This window comes from Chelonoidis abingdonii, chromosome 3 (assembly GCF_003597395.2).
Source record: "Chelonoidis abingdonii isolate Lonesome George chromosome 3, CheloAbing_2.0, whole genome shotgun sequence".
NCBI classification, from domain to species: domain Eukaryota; kingdom Metazoa; phylum Chordata; order Testudines; family Testudinidae; genus Chelonoidis; species Chelonoidis abingdonii.
In genome coordinates this window covers 151,562,487-151,578,642 of record NC_133771.1, presented here as the reverse complement: position 1 = coordinate 151,578,642, position 16,156 = coordinate 151,562,487, and the positions used below count along the sequence as shown (strand labels likewise).

The 16,156-nt window shown below is 43.9% G+C and overlaps 1 protein-coding gene across 1 annotated transcript in view; it reads right to left on the bottom strand.

Annotated features, from left to right (window-relative positions):
* Nucleotides 1–16,156, bottom strand: part of VIT (vitrin) — an 84,818-nt gene that overhangs the window by 7,683 nt on the left and 60,979 nt on the right. Inside the window, 4 exon segments of the mRNA XM_075064223.1 lie at nucleotides 3,969–4,195; nucleotides 4,945–5,048; nucleotides 6,110–6,257; nucleotides 10,217–10,279. Of these exon segments, the coding sequence (XP_074920324.1) occupies nucleotides 3,969–4,195; nucleotides 4,945–5,048; nucleotides 6,110–6,257; nucleotides 10,217–10,279 (542 nt within the window).

The following is a 16,156-nucleotide window of genomic DNA, read 5'->3' as shown; positions in this document are numbered from 1 at the left end:
ACTCAGGGATGGACTACTGAGGCTCAGCACCTGGAGGCTGAATTTGAACAGCCAGAGACTAGGGCTATTAGAGGGGTGCAGGGCGGGGCCATAAGGATCAGGGATGCCTGGAGGCAGCAATTTTGAAGGTGAAAGCCACTAATATTTGTTGCTATGCTTAGCAGCATAATTCATGTAATGTTAGGAGATTATTGTGATTGGTGGAGATGATGTACTATGAAGGTTTAAGAAAATTGCCTGTTGCTCTGTAGGGCTCTGTTTGCTTTCAATTAATGGAATAAAGATTGCTTTCAAACCAAAACTATTCTTTTATTTAAAAAACAACAACTGGAGGAGGGAGGGAAACAAAAAACACATACGCAGGGGGATGGGAGAAGGGAGGGTCTCAGGAGGAGGCTGGGTCCTGGAACAGTTAAAGGTTTGTGTAAGTCCAGGTATCGTATCCAGCCTTCTCTTTTGGAGTAAAGTGCAGCAGGTGCTGTACTTTGGCAGGGCTAAACTGCGGAGGGATGAGTGTTGAGTAGAGTGGGTACTGGGAGTCAGCAGAGCTGGACTGTGATGGGGCAGGAGTGGAATGCAGCAGGTACAGACTGGAGCCAGGAGGTTATAAGTGTGTTGGTGGTGTCTGAGGGGAATATAGGAAAGAGTTTTGTGACAGTGGCTGCAGGGGAGGGCAGGTGTGGATCTGATCGGTTTGGAGTGCTATTAGCGCCTGGAGCGTGTCCACTTGGCGCTCCATAACATTTAAGAGCCATTCCATGGCTTTGTTCTGTTGCATCGCATTCTCCTTTCAGTCCCTCTTCTCGCTGTCTCACCATTCCTTCAATTCTTGTTGTTTTGGCCTCCCCCCAGTGATGGCAGAGTAGCATGGGAAAGTTACCCTTAATGGGGCAAGAAACAAAGCAGCTCTGTCAAAGAACCTGTGGCAGTGAATTGCCCAGTATCTCCATGACAGTTTCCTGGGGATCTGAGGCAGATTCCTGTGAAGTGAGGGAGTCAATCAACACCCTGTTCCACTGCTCAGCCTAGGCACGTGGTGGTACATGCATCATACAGACACAAGCCTGCAACCGTCCCCTGCCCCCCTAACAACTCACTTCAGCGATTCCCAAAATCAGAGCCATTTACCAGGGTCATCCTCTCTTGTTTATGCTTCACCAAGATCTGACAGCTGTGATTAACTTGCCTTCTCTGGGGCAGAAAAGGGCTGCATGCATCTCTGACCTCTGAGTCATCCTCTGCCTCTAGGTTTGCCTCCCCCTCCACATCCTTGTCCAAGATTTCCTTCTCGTGGCTTGGTCCACTTTTGACTGTCACGCGAGCCACCGAAGTATTCGCAGTGGAGGTGGGGTCACAACCAAGTATCATGTCCAAGTCTTTGTAGAACTGGAAGCTTGTGGGCCCAGCACCAGAACGGCGGTTTACCTCCCGCGTCATGTGGCAGGCATTCTGCAGCACCTGCACTGGAGTGTGTCCCAGTCATGTCCCCTTTCTGTCATGCCACATGAAATCTGTCCATAGGTATCATAATTCCTATGGCTGGAGCGCAGCTGGGACTGGACAGCCTCCTCTCCCCAAATGCTAATGAGGTCCAGCAGCTCAGAATTGCTCCAAAAGAGGGATTTGCCTGGAACCTGGAAAGATTTGCATGCTACCTGGAAAGATGATGTGCAGTGGTCTCAGCGCGTATCACCGAGCAAACAGGAAGGGGACTTTCAAAATTCCAAAGGAATTTACAGGGTAGGGATGATGGTTGGTCACCTGAGAGCAGGGCAGTAGAGTTCAAAGTGATGACTAGAGAGGCGAGAACAGGCATTGTGGGACACCTCCCAGAGGCCAGTTGCAGCGCTGTAATCGACCAGGATGTGTACACTGGCACTGCAGCGCTGCACCCCCAGTGCAGAAAGCTGTATGCCTGGGGTGGATTTTTTTACAGTGCTGCAACTGTGCAGTTTCTCGTACCAAGTGGCTTGGCAGTGTGTACACCTCAGGAGTTACTGTGCAGAAACTTGCCAGTGTAGACAAGGTCATAGTGACTTTTACAAGGTTGCACAGGAAGTCTGTGAGGGAACAGGGAGATGAACTGAGTTCTTCCAAGCCCCAGGCCTAGCATCCTAGGCACTAAAATTTTGAGTTATAGTTATTACTTCATATGGCAAGGGTGCCGAAGGTCGCACTTAAGAAAAAATGTCTTCATAACATCTACAAAAGGGTTCAAGAATGGCTGTTATGCATATCCATTGGCTGCTATACTCAATAACATTTAAAATTTAGAAATATGTATTTTCATAATACCCAAGTGTTTAGTCTGCCACAAGGACTCATTAACAACTGTTGATGAAATCTACATTTTAAAATAAAGCCATTTTTAGTTAGAACTTTAAAATTTCCAGACTTCTTTTTTCAAAATATTCTGATTTCCCTTTCCATAACTCCAGAATGCTCTGACAGATTTACACCATGCATAGCAAACATAAAACACCTCCAAAATTGGCTGCTAACTTGCATGCCACACCATGGTTCAGTCCAAAGCAGTTTGAAACTGGTAAGATGTTCACACCTTGTCTTAACCTCCCCCAGTTACAGATTTATAATGGAAGCATTGGAAATTTAAGTAGTAGAGGGGTCAAAAGTATTGCTTTCTGATGAGTAGTCTAGGAGTGGGACTTAGACAGACTTATTGGTGCTAGAAGTCTTTTTACTAAGCTACTGAGCTGTTTCTAGCCTAGGTGGTGGATGGTCAGTGGATCAAAAATTGTGGGTGTCACCTAATTTATTAATATCATTTAAAATAATTTTGTGTGTTCAGCGACACCTCAAAATCACATTTTTAAGTTGTCTGTTTTTACTGACTTTGGACTGTTGTCCCTTCTCTTGGATGTGGAAACGGGAGTTGTTTATGGCCTTAGTACTAGCATGGGGCTCAAGGGCCTCTCAAACTTTGTTGAATGGGAGAATCATGGTGTAGATACAAATAAAAACTTCCGAGTCAGTTACACTAGTGAAAACTCAGAGTAACTCCATTAGCTTCAGTGGAATTAGTCCAGATTTACACCTGCATTTTGTAACTGGAAACAGAATGTGGCTTTTAATGTCATAACACATACAAATTCTAACGACAGTAATATTAAAGAAATTATTTCATTAAAAGAGGCAAAAGCCATGCTTTAATATATACAACACTAGTTTCTACTGTAGTTGTTCAAGATAATAAAAATCATATGAGAATTCTAGTGGGGAAGGGTGGTATTAGGAATGCTGTGGTTTCAAGGGAAGGTATTTTTTTTGAAGTCTATTATTTGTGTGGTCTGGTATTTTTGTAGTGCAGGGATATAGACAGGAGCTTAATCCAAGCCTTAAAAATGGTATTTGTTTCTAGCTCAGATCATTCATGGAATATAGAAAAATAGGGATTAGAAATGGAAAAGATCTATAGTGTTTGGTTATCTGTCCACATTTGCCGCCCAGCACAGAATTGTGGCTCACAGCCTGTTTTCTAACACTTTGTCCAGTCTAACTTTACAAGTCCCAAATGCTGTGGTTTTCACCACATCCCCAGGAGGTTATTTCATAGCTGAATAGATCTCACTGTAAGTAAGTTCCTCTCCTCTCTTAATTAGCCAGTAAAAATGTTACTGGTTCCTCATTCCAGCAGTTCTTTTCTAGTGTGGGCAGAATGTAATATAGCCAGCCTCAGACAAACATAATTATGAACCCATGACTAGAGCATTGCTGCCCATTGCTATTCAACATTCAAATGTTAGATCTTATGGCAATTCTTACAGAGAAACCATAGCCATAAGAAAGGGAAAAAAAGGGAGTGGAGGAAGACAGCAACCTCATCCAAGATGCGCTCAAATCAAACCGCCAGATCCAAACACCCTGAAAACCTTAGTAACGTTCAGGCCTAGCTCCAGGCTTTACACTGTGAACCCAGATCTAGTTTCATGTACCCCATTCCCCAGTACCTTGTCCACAAAATTGGGTTCAATAACATTCTGTTTTTCATTTTCATCAGCTCCTTCAATGGTGACAAAGAAAATGTTGATTCCAGATTCTCTTGCCAGTCTGGAGGCCTCCTCTACTTTATCGGTGGGCCATCCATCCACCAGCACTATGGCCACATTGGGTGCTCCGCCTCGGTTTCCATTGGAATCCAAAAAGAAGTTTTTGTTAACAAATGAAAGTGCCTTCCCTGTAAGAGAAGTGAATGGGAGGATGTTGTATCGTATTAACAGTAACCAGTCTCTTTAGACGCAGCAGCACTGAACTCTGAGATTCACTGACCTAGAGGTCAAATTCCAGGCCTAGAGCACAGGGAAAGGGGTGCATTAGCAAAGACAGAGTGGAGGCAACTTGACATGGCTACACAAACAGGAAGGGGAGCCACCTGCAACGGTCCAGGTTTATGCCCTACCCTGCTTCTAACAGAGGTGCGAACTTCACCCTTTCTCTGCTCCTCTTTATTAGCGCTGATGAGCAAAGAGAGCACCAGGCTCAGATGTGCCAGGGGAGCTACTGATGAGGTTGAAGGAGAAGAGCGACACCCCACAACTCTCAACTTTCCTGAAAACCAAACCAAGGCAGGAGCAGTGGAAACTAGACGTTAAAAAAATTAATTAGAAAAAATCTTTTACATAAGATGGGCTCAAAGTCTCACTGACTAATGCACATAAGTTATCATTAAAAGGTCTTTGCTAGCTCCTTTCTCCCCAGATCAGTGCAATGGAGGGGGCAGAGAAGTTCTAATACCCTTGCTAGTCTGATGGTGAGATACACATCAGAGGATGCCCGCAACATGTTCTTGAGCATGAGGTCATCATCTGCCAAGCCTGGTTCCATGGTGCTGCAATGAGCTTATTTGCCCATGAGAATTAGGATCCCACATCCCATGGTCTTCCTCAGGTTAAGGAACTGCAGATATGCTACCCCCATTCCACATACCAACATTAGAACGTCCTCCTTTCTGTGGAATTTTCTCAATGGCATTTTTCACATCCCTGGGGTTTGCATGAGTTTTGAGATTAAATTCTGTAGAAGGGTCATCGCTAACATGTAAATAAGAAAAAAAAAAAAAAAGTAGGTATCAGTTTTTGTTTCCCATGTAGCATGGTTCCATTTATAATTGCTTTAGTAATGCTCCATGGGAAAGGAAGAGGAAGACTCGTCACGTAAGGCAGTTTACTACATAGTAACAGAGGAGAGCCTTAAAAGGACGTCTCTAGTATTTCCTGTATAAACATGTTGGTATACCTGTAAAACACAAATGATAAAGTAACAGGCATTAGTGAAGACATGCCAATGGAATCTTAAATGTTTCTTTGGCAGTGGACATCTCTGAACTCGTTTAGTAGAGCAGTGGTTTTCAATCTGTGGTCCACAGACCCCGGGCGGGGGGGAGGGCAGTCCACAGATTAGGTCTAAGATTTCCAAATAGGTCTGCACCTCCATTCAAAAGTTTTAGGGGTCAGCAAATGGGAAAAAAGGTTGAAAACCACTATAGTAGAGGCTACTAGCTTGCCTGTGGTAATGGTATAACGGAGTTATTTGAATTACAGGGCTTCTCTCATTTGAAAGCTATTTTTAGATAACTTTACAACATGTATTAAAAAAAAAGCTTGGTGTGTAATTTTGTTTCACCTTTTAGTACTGTGCTGCTATTGGTATGTAAATTGAACTTCAAAGTCTATTTTGTACTAGTCTCATTAGTTTACAAGGTTACTTCCTGCTTAAGAAAACCCCCTCATTTATTTCAGTGATTTTTATCACTTTGTTATTAGTTAGCAGGAAAAGAATAAAAACATTTAAGGCTAGAGGGGACCATTATGATCATCTAGTCTGACCTCTAGCATCTTGTTTACTTCTGTCTATGTTCAATCTTTGAAGATAACCAAGTAGATTTTTCCCATAGACATTTTTGTTCAGTCTCCTAATACCCCAACTACGTTATTCCCCAAGTTTCCAAAGCTGAATTTTAGTTAGTTTCTCTTATTTAGAAAAGATGTGGTGTAAAAAAATAAGTGATCACTCCAAAATGAGTTGGAAACAGTGCAGTAGTGACCCTGGACAGACTGAGAGAGAGCCAGATGTTACTGGGAGACACACTTACCCATACTGAACAATGCCCATGAGAGGACCAGCTACGCCAACATCAAGAGCATGAGCCACATCACTGAGGAATTGTTTTTGGATCTGAAAACGGCGTTTACCAATGCTCCAGCTCCCATCAATCAAGAAGGACAAATCAACTTTGCAGTCTGAGACAGGAAATAATAATGAGACACTAAAGATCTGTGACAGGTATTTTTGTTGTTTCTTAGATTTGATTTTCCTCTGACAGGAAATCAAGGCATGAACGTTATAGCTGATAACCTATCCCACTATGTGACCGCAGCAGAAAATTCTCATTCCTATTCCTTTTCAGAGGATCATTGTCATCCAGTCTGACCTCTTCTGTAACATGGGCCAGAGAATTTCACTCAGTCATGACTGTATTGGATCCAATAACTATAACAGATATGATATACAACCTTGATCATTAATCCTCCTCACCAGATACAGGGAAATCCAGTCAATCTGTTAAATCCCTGAGTCTGAAATTCCAGTTCCATGGAAGAAAATGGCAAAAGTCCTATTTATTTCAATAGAACTAGGATTTCACCTGGACTATTTAGGCTTTGCAGGTGAAGTACAGGGTGGCTGAGAAGGTGCAATCTATATCCCCCCAGTAAGTGGGATGCTGTACATTACTGTCCCTGGCTGCTAGTCCACGGGTAGGAATAGCCACTGCAGGGCTTCTGTGCCTGTTGCATTATGGTGGGGCCACTGAATCCGAATTACTGGAAGTCTCTCACCTCCACAGCCTGCTGCATTGTGAACAGGTAACACCACTGAACAAATTGTGATTTTCTCAGTGTAGCTACTTGAGCGGGGGAGGCCTTTCTTCAAGTGGCTACTGAAATCAAATCCTCGTAATGCTGCTTGCTATAGCACTAGAGCAGTGGCTCTCAACCTTTCCAGACGACTGGACCCATTTCAGGAGTCTGATTTGTCTTGTGTATCCCAAGTTTCACTTCACTTAAAAACTACTTGCTTACAAAATCAGACATAAAAATACAAAAGTGTCCCAGCTCGCTAATACTGAAAAATCGCTTACTTTCTCATTTTTGCCATATAATTATAAAATAAATCAATCGGAATATAAATATTGTACTTACATATCAGTGTATAGTATATGGAGCAGTATAAACAAGTCATTGCATGAAATTTTAGTTTGTACTGACTTTGCTCATACTTTTTCTGTAGCCTATCGTAAAACTAGGCAAATACCTAGATGAGGTGCTGTACCCCTGGAAGACCTCTATGTACCCGCAGGGGTACACGTACCTCTGGTTGAAAACCACTGCACTAGAGGTTTTTATATGAAAATTGTTCAGTAATTACTTTGGGTGGTGTGTAATTAATTCCGAGACTGATAATCTCATGTGGTGTCTTCAGATTTAGTGTAGATGCTTTTAAAACTGAACTATAGACTCTTACATGAATATACGCAAGCCAACATACCTTACTGTACAGGCTCACTCTAGAAAAGCCAAGCTTATCCCAAAACAAACTCTCCCCTCTAATTGCACAGAAGTGCTTGATCCATAATAATCTGCAAATGGTCTCTTCGGTCATTAAGAGCCTGATCTTGCTTCTATCCCAGTCAATGGCAAAACACTCATTGATTTGAATGGAACCAAAATTTGGTTTAACTAGAGTGCTAATTAAGGTTTTTTTGCCTCAATGTAAGCCCCATCATTCCTCTTTGATGTTACTTCCTACCAATCAGACTGACCAAGACTGGTGTATTTTAATTATCAAATAACCAAAAGGCTACAAAGCACTGATTGCTGCATAATCAGGTAGGAACAGACTTTCCATCTAATTGCTTTCAGTTTTCCCCTTAGGGAAAACTTTTCTAAATTTCAAAAATGCTGAATTATGGAAGCATGATAGGGAAACTCTGTTCATTCACAGGGAACCATGGGGCACAGCTGGAGTTTCCAGTAATGCTGCCTTAATAAAGGGCCATGTTATCCAAATTCCTGCTCCTAAAGCTAGGTCTACACTGGGGAAGGGATAGTGTCGACCCAAGATACACAACTTCAGCTACACGTATAGTGAGGACAGCGGCGAGTCGACTGCTGCTGCTCCCCCATCAACTCCACTTCCGCCTCTAGCCGCGGTGGCATTCCGGAGTTGACAGCACAGTGATCGGGGATCAATTTTTATCGTGTCTACACTAGACACGATAAATCGATGCCAGATAGATTGATCACTATTTGCTGATCCGGCAGGTACTGTAGACATACCTTTAATGTGAAATTGTCCCCTGTAATGCGACTGAGTAAAATGGTACTCTCTCACCTATCAGGGCCCTGACTGCGCAAGGACTTATGCACATGCTTAATTTGCTTCTGCATGCAAACTGTGAGAAGTCCCGTTGTCATCTATGAGACTATTCACAGCATGAAAATTAAGCACATGTACATCCTTGCAAGATGGGGAGCCCAAATCTGCTCCCTATAGATTCAAACACTTCCAAGGTTAGATTTGAATTTGGTTTCTCTCTACTATGGAGCTGAGCATGAGAAAGGAACCGGAGTGGGCTAGAACTGTCGGACAGCATTAGAGTTCATGGGATAAGAATTCTGATACCTGCTATTTCATTTTACTTTGCTATTGTCTGTAATTAAACTGTGATACTTTTAATCTCTGTTCAGCCACTTATTCCTCACAGCACAGGTAACATACTGAACCTAAATAATTTTGTAGTGACCCTCCCTAATTACTGTGACAGGATAAAATATATCTACCAGTATTAAATGGTATTAAAATTAATACCTAATTAAATGGTATTAAAATTAATTCAGTATTAGCTATTAGGGACTATGGGGCCATTCAGTTAAATATTTAATATCCCTTTTAAATGCTGTTCATAGTGATGCACAAATTTCCATTTGCTGCAGAATTTGGTACTGACCGTACACAGCTGAATTGCCACAACTGTCAGTACTGTGAGGTGAGAGCTGGGGGATTTGGTAGCTCAGAGAAGGGCTTCCGTCAATGGTGGAATGGAGAATCTCTTCTCCCTACTCAACATTTGCTTTCTTTTTCTCTCACTCCTCACTTTTAGGCCTGATCCAAAGCCTGTGGAAGTCAGTGGGAAAATCTCTCATTCACTTCAGTGGGCTCTGAGTCATGCCCGTTGTGAGAAGGAGTCATGCCCGTTGTGAGAAGAGGGCCCTCCCACCCCTTTCTAATAGGGGGTGAGGGTTTCTAGATGCTCTTTCTCTACTACCTCCCAGCCGTACCTAGTAGGTCTCTCTCCCTTTGCTGCTGTGACCGCTGAGCCCATTTTTCTGAGTGATTCCCTCCTCCCTCCATTAGATCTGCTGCCAAGCCAGTAGAGCCCCAATTCCAAGAGCCAGGCCTGCTCAGTCAGTTATCCTAGATGAAGGGAGTGCTCCTGTTATCAGTGCCCAGTTGCCTAGGTCTTATCCCAGGCAGAGCAAATACAGGGCATTAGTTAGTAAGCTTCCTCCTGGCAGGATCCAAATTCTGTGTCTGATGGCATGTTGCATGCCCCTGGGATTGTAGAATTCACATGGTCCTCTGTATAATACTTTAAATGGCAAACATCTCACTCATGCTTCCCAGCTCAGGTAGACAGATGCAGGCTAGCTCTTCTTGAGTGAGCAAGCTAAAAACTGCAGCGTAGCCAGAGGTAGCCGCCCAAGTGTGTACAATGGGGGTCCAGGAGGGTTTGTACTCAGGTGGCCACTCCAAGGTGCTACCTGTGCTACTCTCAGCGACATGGCTATTTTAGCATGTTAGCTCAAGCAGAGCTTGCACGTGTCTGTCTACCCACACTGGGAAGCTGACAATGTAGATGTACCCTTTGCTCTGAGTAAGTTAAAAGTCTGTTGCATTTTTTTCTTTAAGGTAGAAACAATTATTATTTAGAGAAGATGAGAGATATGGCAAATGGCTAAACAGAAACTTTTAAGGATGTCTAGGTTATTCTATTGCAAAGGAATTTATGTTCCAAAAATGTTTTTCCCCCAATAGCTAATGTGTAGTTCATTTCCTGACTATAGTCTCAAAAGTATGATTCACATAACAGCAGGAGATTATTATGACTTAATTATATCATTAATTCTGATTTACGTACTTGGATTTCCCTGGGAAACTGGCTCCAAAGGTTTCAGATTAAAGTCTTCCTTTGAACTGAAGCCTGGAGAAATTAAAAAAAATTTTAGTCACTAAATGCGCAAGAAACTGTTCTGAGTCTGATCTCACTGATAGGAAGAAGGTAATGAGTGAACAGGTGCCTCTTGTTCCATATACGAATAAGGAGACAGGTCTGAAAGAGATTTGTGCCACCTTTTGTTATTTTGGTCAGGTGACATGTAAAACAATGCATCTCTGGAACACAGGGACTTGTTGCTTGTCTCCACTCCTGTTACTGATTAGAAAAGGAAAGGATTGGGATCAAGTTATTGTACTTTGCATTGGCCTTACACTAGGCCTTAGTTCTTTTGCTTAATGGAGATATCCATCTACTCATCTTGAAATCTTCTAACCAGAGAAGAACTATTAAAATCAGGGTGCTGGCCATATTCCATGTCTAAAACCAATGGGGAAAAGACTAAAAAGTCAGCAACACATGGCTATTTCCAGTGTTTTTTACACATTTACTCTAAGGCTAAATCTGCTCCTAAAATCTGACAAAATATACATGGCAAAAAGACTGGAGAAAGGGTTATTGTTTTGGATCCTATCCTGGTACCTCCAGACAGTTCAGAGCAGTGACTCATCTAAAAGGTTTACTATCCAGCAGCCAAATCTGGTGGTGTAGATTTTTCTGCGTTCCTTTTCTGAGCACAGTTCTATTTTGTGGTGTTTGCTAGAGGTATTAAATTTGGCTTTTCTGATAGTAACAACCTCAGTGAAATGAATTAAACAGGGGATCTGGTCATGACACAAACACTTCTGGAATCTCTCTCAGAAGGTGGTTTTTACTATAGCTCTCAAATTTGTTGCAAAGTTTAATTCAAATCTGCATATTTCACTTTCTTCCCTTTGCTGAAAACCCCAGCAATCAAAGGGTGGGTTACTATCTGGACTGCATGTTAGAAGAGAAGGAAAATAATGTGAGAAATTGAGAGTTGATTCTCTACTGCCTTGCACCTTCATTACCCCTGGTTAAAATGTATATAAAGTAGGAGCACCATTCTGACTTATTAGCAGCTTACACGTCCTTTGCACTGGTGTAAATGACTACGCAAGGTTTCAAGGCAGCAGAGAGTCAGGCCACTCATGTCCTGTTTTCCTATATGGAGATAGGAGCAAAGACAATGAGCATCCTACCACATTATATCCAGGTAAGTGAAGCAAGTCATTAAGGAGGTGTTCAGGTTTTTTCTAAGAGAGTTAGATTCTTCTGCTGGGGGAAGAGAGAAAACAAGGTAAGTTCTGATCCAAACCCCACTGAAATCAATGGAAAGATTCCCAGGGCCAAAATGTGGAATCAGAAAAGGAGCAGCCTGAATGTGTGTCTGTCCCTTCATAAGACAAACTAAAGTAGATATGGCCTGAAGAGGTAGTATTGGAGCCACAGTATTGTAGGAGCAGCATACGGATGATTGAAAGAGTTTAACCTGACTTCAGTTCCTGATTTTAATGTCTGGCTATTTTTTTCTAAGTTAAAGCAACTCACTTCTGCCAAGTGTAAGAAGCTATTTCTTCTCACATGAATAGGACAAGATAGGGGAAGATCAGCTGGGGCAATACTGCAAATAAAGGGAAAAACCTACCTATGTAGGAGGATAATTCTGTTTTGTTTCCTTATGAGACAGTGAACCGGTTATTATATTTGCCTATCACCAAGACAAGTAGTAGGAGAGCCCACCCCCACCCCCCCCCGCCCCAAAGTCTTCTTCAGCAGGCAAACGGAGAAAATACTGCAGACTTCAAAAGGAAACCAGCAAGATGGTAGCATTAAAAGTGTGAATTAATTACAGACAAAAGTTTAGAAATTATGAAGTGCTTCAGGGTTCCTCTTTCCTGTAAAGCTACCAGCCACCCACAAATTAACTAGTGTCAGTGTGAATGTACATAGAGAGCGCAGATAACCAAGAATATCAGAGGAAGCTACCTCTGAGCTCTGAAGGGAACTGGCAGAGCTTTGACTTCCTGGAGCATCTAAGGTGAACCCTGCAGATACCAATGATCAGATTGTCAGGGAAGATAGACCCAAGAGGAAGAGGAGAAGCCAACAGCACTCCATAGCTACAGATCAATTCCTGGTCCCATTGTACTCTGATAACTAATCTTCACAAAATACTAGCTCTTCATACACTCCAAGCACTTGCACCCACATAAACATGGGCAGGAACCATCTTGTCATTCTGTTCTGCACACAGTGCCTAGCACAATGAGGTCCTGACCCCCAGCCTAGGATCTCTCCATGCTATCATGTTACAAATAATTATTGCTAATAGAAATAATAATTATTATTAGTCTTAGCTGGAGAAATGTGTCTCAGTTTTAAATCCAACTCTCAGTTAAGAAGGCAGCTTCCAGTATATGAACTTAAATTACCAGACTGCTGCTGGATCCACATATGAGCAAGATGGTGGGGGGGGAGGGAGGCACAAAGCTCATTTCCTCTTTCCTTATGATCCTGTGGAGGGGCCAGCCCTAGCATAGTGGGAAGCAGAGCCTTTTCCCCCTGGCAGAGCCAGCTGTTGTGCTAGCCTCCCCAAATGTGGCTGGATACAGGGTGTGGCTCTGCACAGTGGAGCGGAACAAACACACAGAGGAGCACATGCAGCATTCATTTGATTTGAAGGGTGGCACACCTGCTGCTATAATGGATGTTCTTTGAGAGCTGTACAAGAGGTTGTGACTGAGTTAGTTGCAGGGCTGGTGCAAGGATGTTTCGTGCCCTAGATGAAACTTCCACTTTGCGCCCTCCCCCGTCCCCGAGCCCCACCCTTGAGGCGCCCCCCCTCCTTACTTGCTGCAGGCGGCCCTCCCCACACTCCCCTGCCCCAGCTCCCTCCACCTAAATGCCGGCGGCGACCAGGGTGGCAGAAGATCCAGCCGCTGCGGTTGCTGCCGAAGAAAATGCCGCCCCCCCAAATTCTAGTGCCCTAGGTGACCGCCTAGGTCGCCTAAATGGTTGCACCGGCCCTGGTTAGTTGGATTCCTCCCTAGGCCTTTTCTGCACTGTTAGAGCAAAAGTACCAACACAGGCACAGAGGGCAGGAGCCTGGGAGCTGGCTAAACTCCCAGCACAGGTTAGGACAGCGCTCAGGTGCGATCTTCACTTGCACCCTTGTTGCAATGGTCCCACTACAGGCACACAGGCTGCCTTACACACTTTTTTTGGGTGGGGGAGGAGGGGGTTCTCCTATAGCTGCAGCTCTACCTCCCCACCTTCTGACAGGGCCACCTCTCAGACAAAAATCCTTCCTGAAACATATATCATCCACCCCTAGCCTGTCCTTGCACCAGAAAGGCCTCACCAACGTCGTCTTGGTCTAGAAGAGCCAGGCCTTTGCCTTGTGAAACAAGGAGGGCCGTGCCCAGCTTTTTGTTCTTGTGCTGTACTGTGACTGGCACTGTCCCTTTCAGCTGGGGCTTCTCTCCCGTGTGAGCTGTTAATATTGTCTCTGACCAGCCCTCCCACGCCAGACTTTAGAATCTATGAACTAGAGGACAGCAAACGGAGAGGAAAATGCTTTTGTTGCCTCAGGGAGACACTCAACACACAGTAGACCAAGATAACTTAATAACAGGAACATAGTCATTAACATAAAACCCGTAGTGTGGCCTGCTTCCTGCTTTAGCTCATTCTGACTAACCACAGCTGCAGCAAGAGTACCACCACACCAAAGAGGGAGAAATATTGGCAGGTCTCAGAAAGGTCAGGTTCTAAAAGAAACCGATGTCAAAGCAACATACTCCACTAGAGCCAATTCTAGTCTGTATAGGAATTCCCTGTAGTTGCCTGGTCCTCTTGCAGGGAGCCCTGGCTGCTGCATTTCTGAGCTGATTTTTGCAAGCTTGCATGCACTTGTGCCCTTTTTAAAGAGGCAGGAACTGAGAGGGCCAATGCAATGTTACAGAAGAACAAAACGGAGCCCTGTGTTATGCTGCAAGTTTTACAATGTTTTTCCCACCTGTGCTGCTCATAAACCTCTTTATTAAAAAGAGAGATTTCCCATATAAAGCTGCAGCTGACAACAAACGCACTTCCACTTGCTCCTTTTGTTTCTTCCTGGTAAACAGTACTGGCGAAGTGGGTATTCACCCACGAAAGCTCATGCTCCAATACGTCTGTTAGTCTATAAGGTGCCACAGGATGCTTTGTTGCTTTTTACAGATCCAGACTAACACGGCTACTCCTCTAGTACTAAATATGTATCCCCTCACCATTAGCTCACTACTCTCATGACACACAGCGGGCTCTGTAGCCATAACCATCTTTGCACAAGAATTTTAAAATAAAATTGACCAAACCCATTCACAGACTGTTGTCCCTCTGCCCAGTGGTAGCAGGGCCTTGAAGATCACTCTCTCAGTGACAGAGAGTCTGTGTAACTTGTTTTATTGACACCAGGGATGGCACAGGGATAGTCAAACAGCAATAGGCAAGCCCTTCTTTCAGTAATCTTGGCTCAACACTAATGCCACATTTCTAGGGAACAAATAAGCCTCAAGCATTGACTCCAGTCAGAGACCAAGGCAAAGAGCAAACTCTGCTGCTGCTGGCACAAGCTTGCTGTATCCAGAATGTTACATTGCATAACCAACAACAACACAGCATGTCTGCCAAGACTGAACATTTGCTCTCACACTAACAAAAAAAACTAGTTGGAAGACCACATTTAACAGCACAACCTGGTGACGCTGCCATAACAATCACTAATAGATATCAGTCCAAAATATCTAATATGGGAGGATGGGAAGGCTCTCCATACTTACAGCAGGAGGGCCAAAACCTACTCACTGGTCTAAGGGGGACTATGGGACAAAAAGTCTAATGGGAACAAAGAAGCTGCTTCCAAAGAGAAGTACCCACTTTCCTCCAGGTAAGGCTGCCAATTTTGGTTGGACGTATTCCCGGAACTTTGATCACGACATAATTATTAATAAAAGATTAAACTCTAACTCCTAGAGCCTCCAGAACAATCCTGGAGGGCTGGCAACTCTATTTACAGGAAATACCAAAGGGTGCAAGAAACGTGATCCTCCTCTAGATAAAGGATCAGTTGAAAGCCCCTAGTGGCATCGCTTATTACTACTTTCCCCCTTGACCAGCCTGATCTTGAGTCACCTGTAGGAAAGAGAGGAGTAGGTGTCAGGCAAATGATGCTGAGGTAAGGAAAAGGTATGGAGCAATACATCCATTCCCTGGAAAAGGAATCAGCCATTCAAGCAGGGACTAGTGGTGGCTGACTGGTAGCATATCTGATCCTCAGCCTCAAGCAGTGACATGTTCCCTGTGCCTTTGGGTACGTCTGTGTGTGTCTGCATCTTTCTTTGGAATTGGCCCTCAGGCCTAGTCTACGCCATGTGCCTCTGGTTTTCCATCAGTATGCTCCCTACCAGTGGTAGGGTCTGTTTTTGATCCTGGTCCCATAAGCATACAAGGCTTGGTTCCCAGTCTACAGTCAGATTCTCTTAGGGAGCTGGCTCACCAGTAGGATCAAGAGGCAGAAGTTCACTGCTGCAGTGTCCCAGCCTGGAGCAATGTCGGTCAGATCTGCCTGGCTCTGCGGTATCTATCATTATCAGAGCAGCCCCGACCCTGAATCCCAGTGGAAGTGGCAGACGGGACCGCAGTGAAGCTAACAGAATCATTGACGTAAAGACTTCATTCCTTTAAAACCAGACCCAGAGAAGTCAGTCCGCTGTTTGGCAGTAACAGGGCATCATCCTACCTGTCACAAAGGCAAGCTGCAGAGGAGTGAGTGGAGGCAGGCAAACACCAGACTTTAACAGGGCAGTCACAGGAATGACTAATTGGCTTTAAAGAAAAACAAATATAGGCTAAGTCTACACTACAAATTACTTTGCTGTAACTTACGTCACTCAGGGG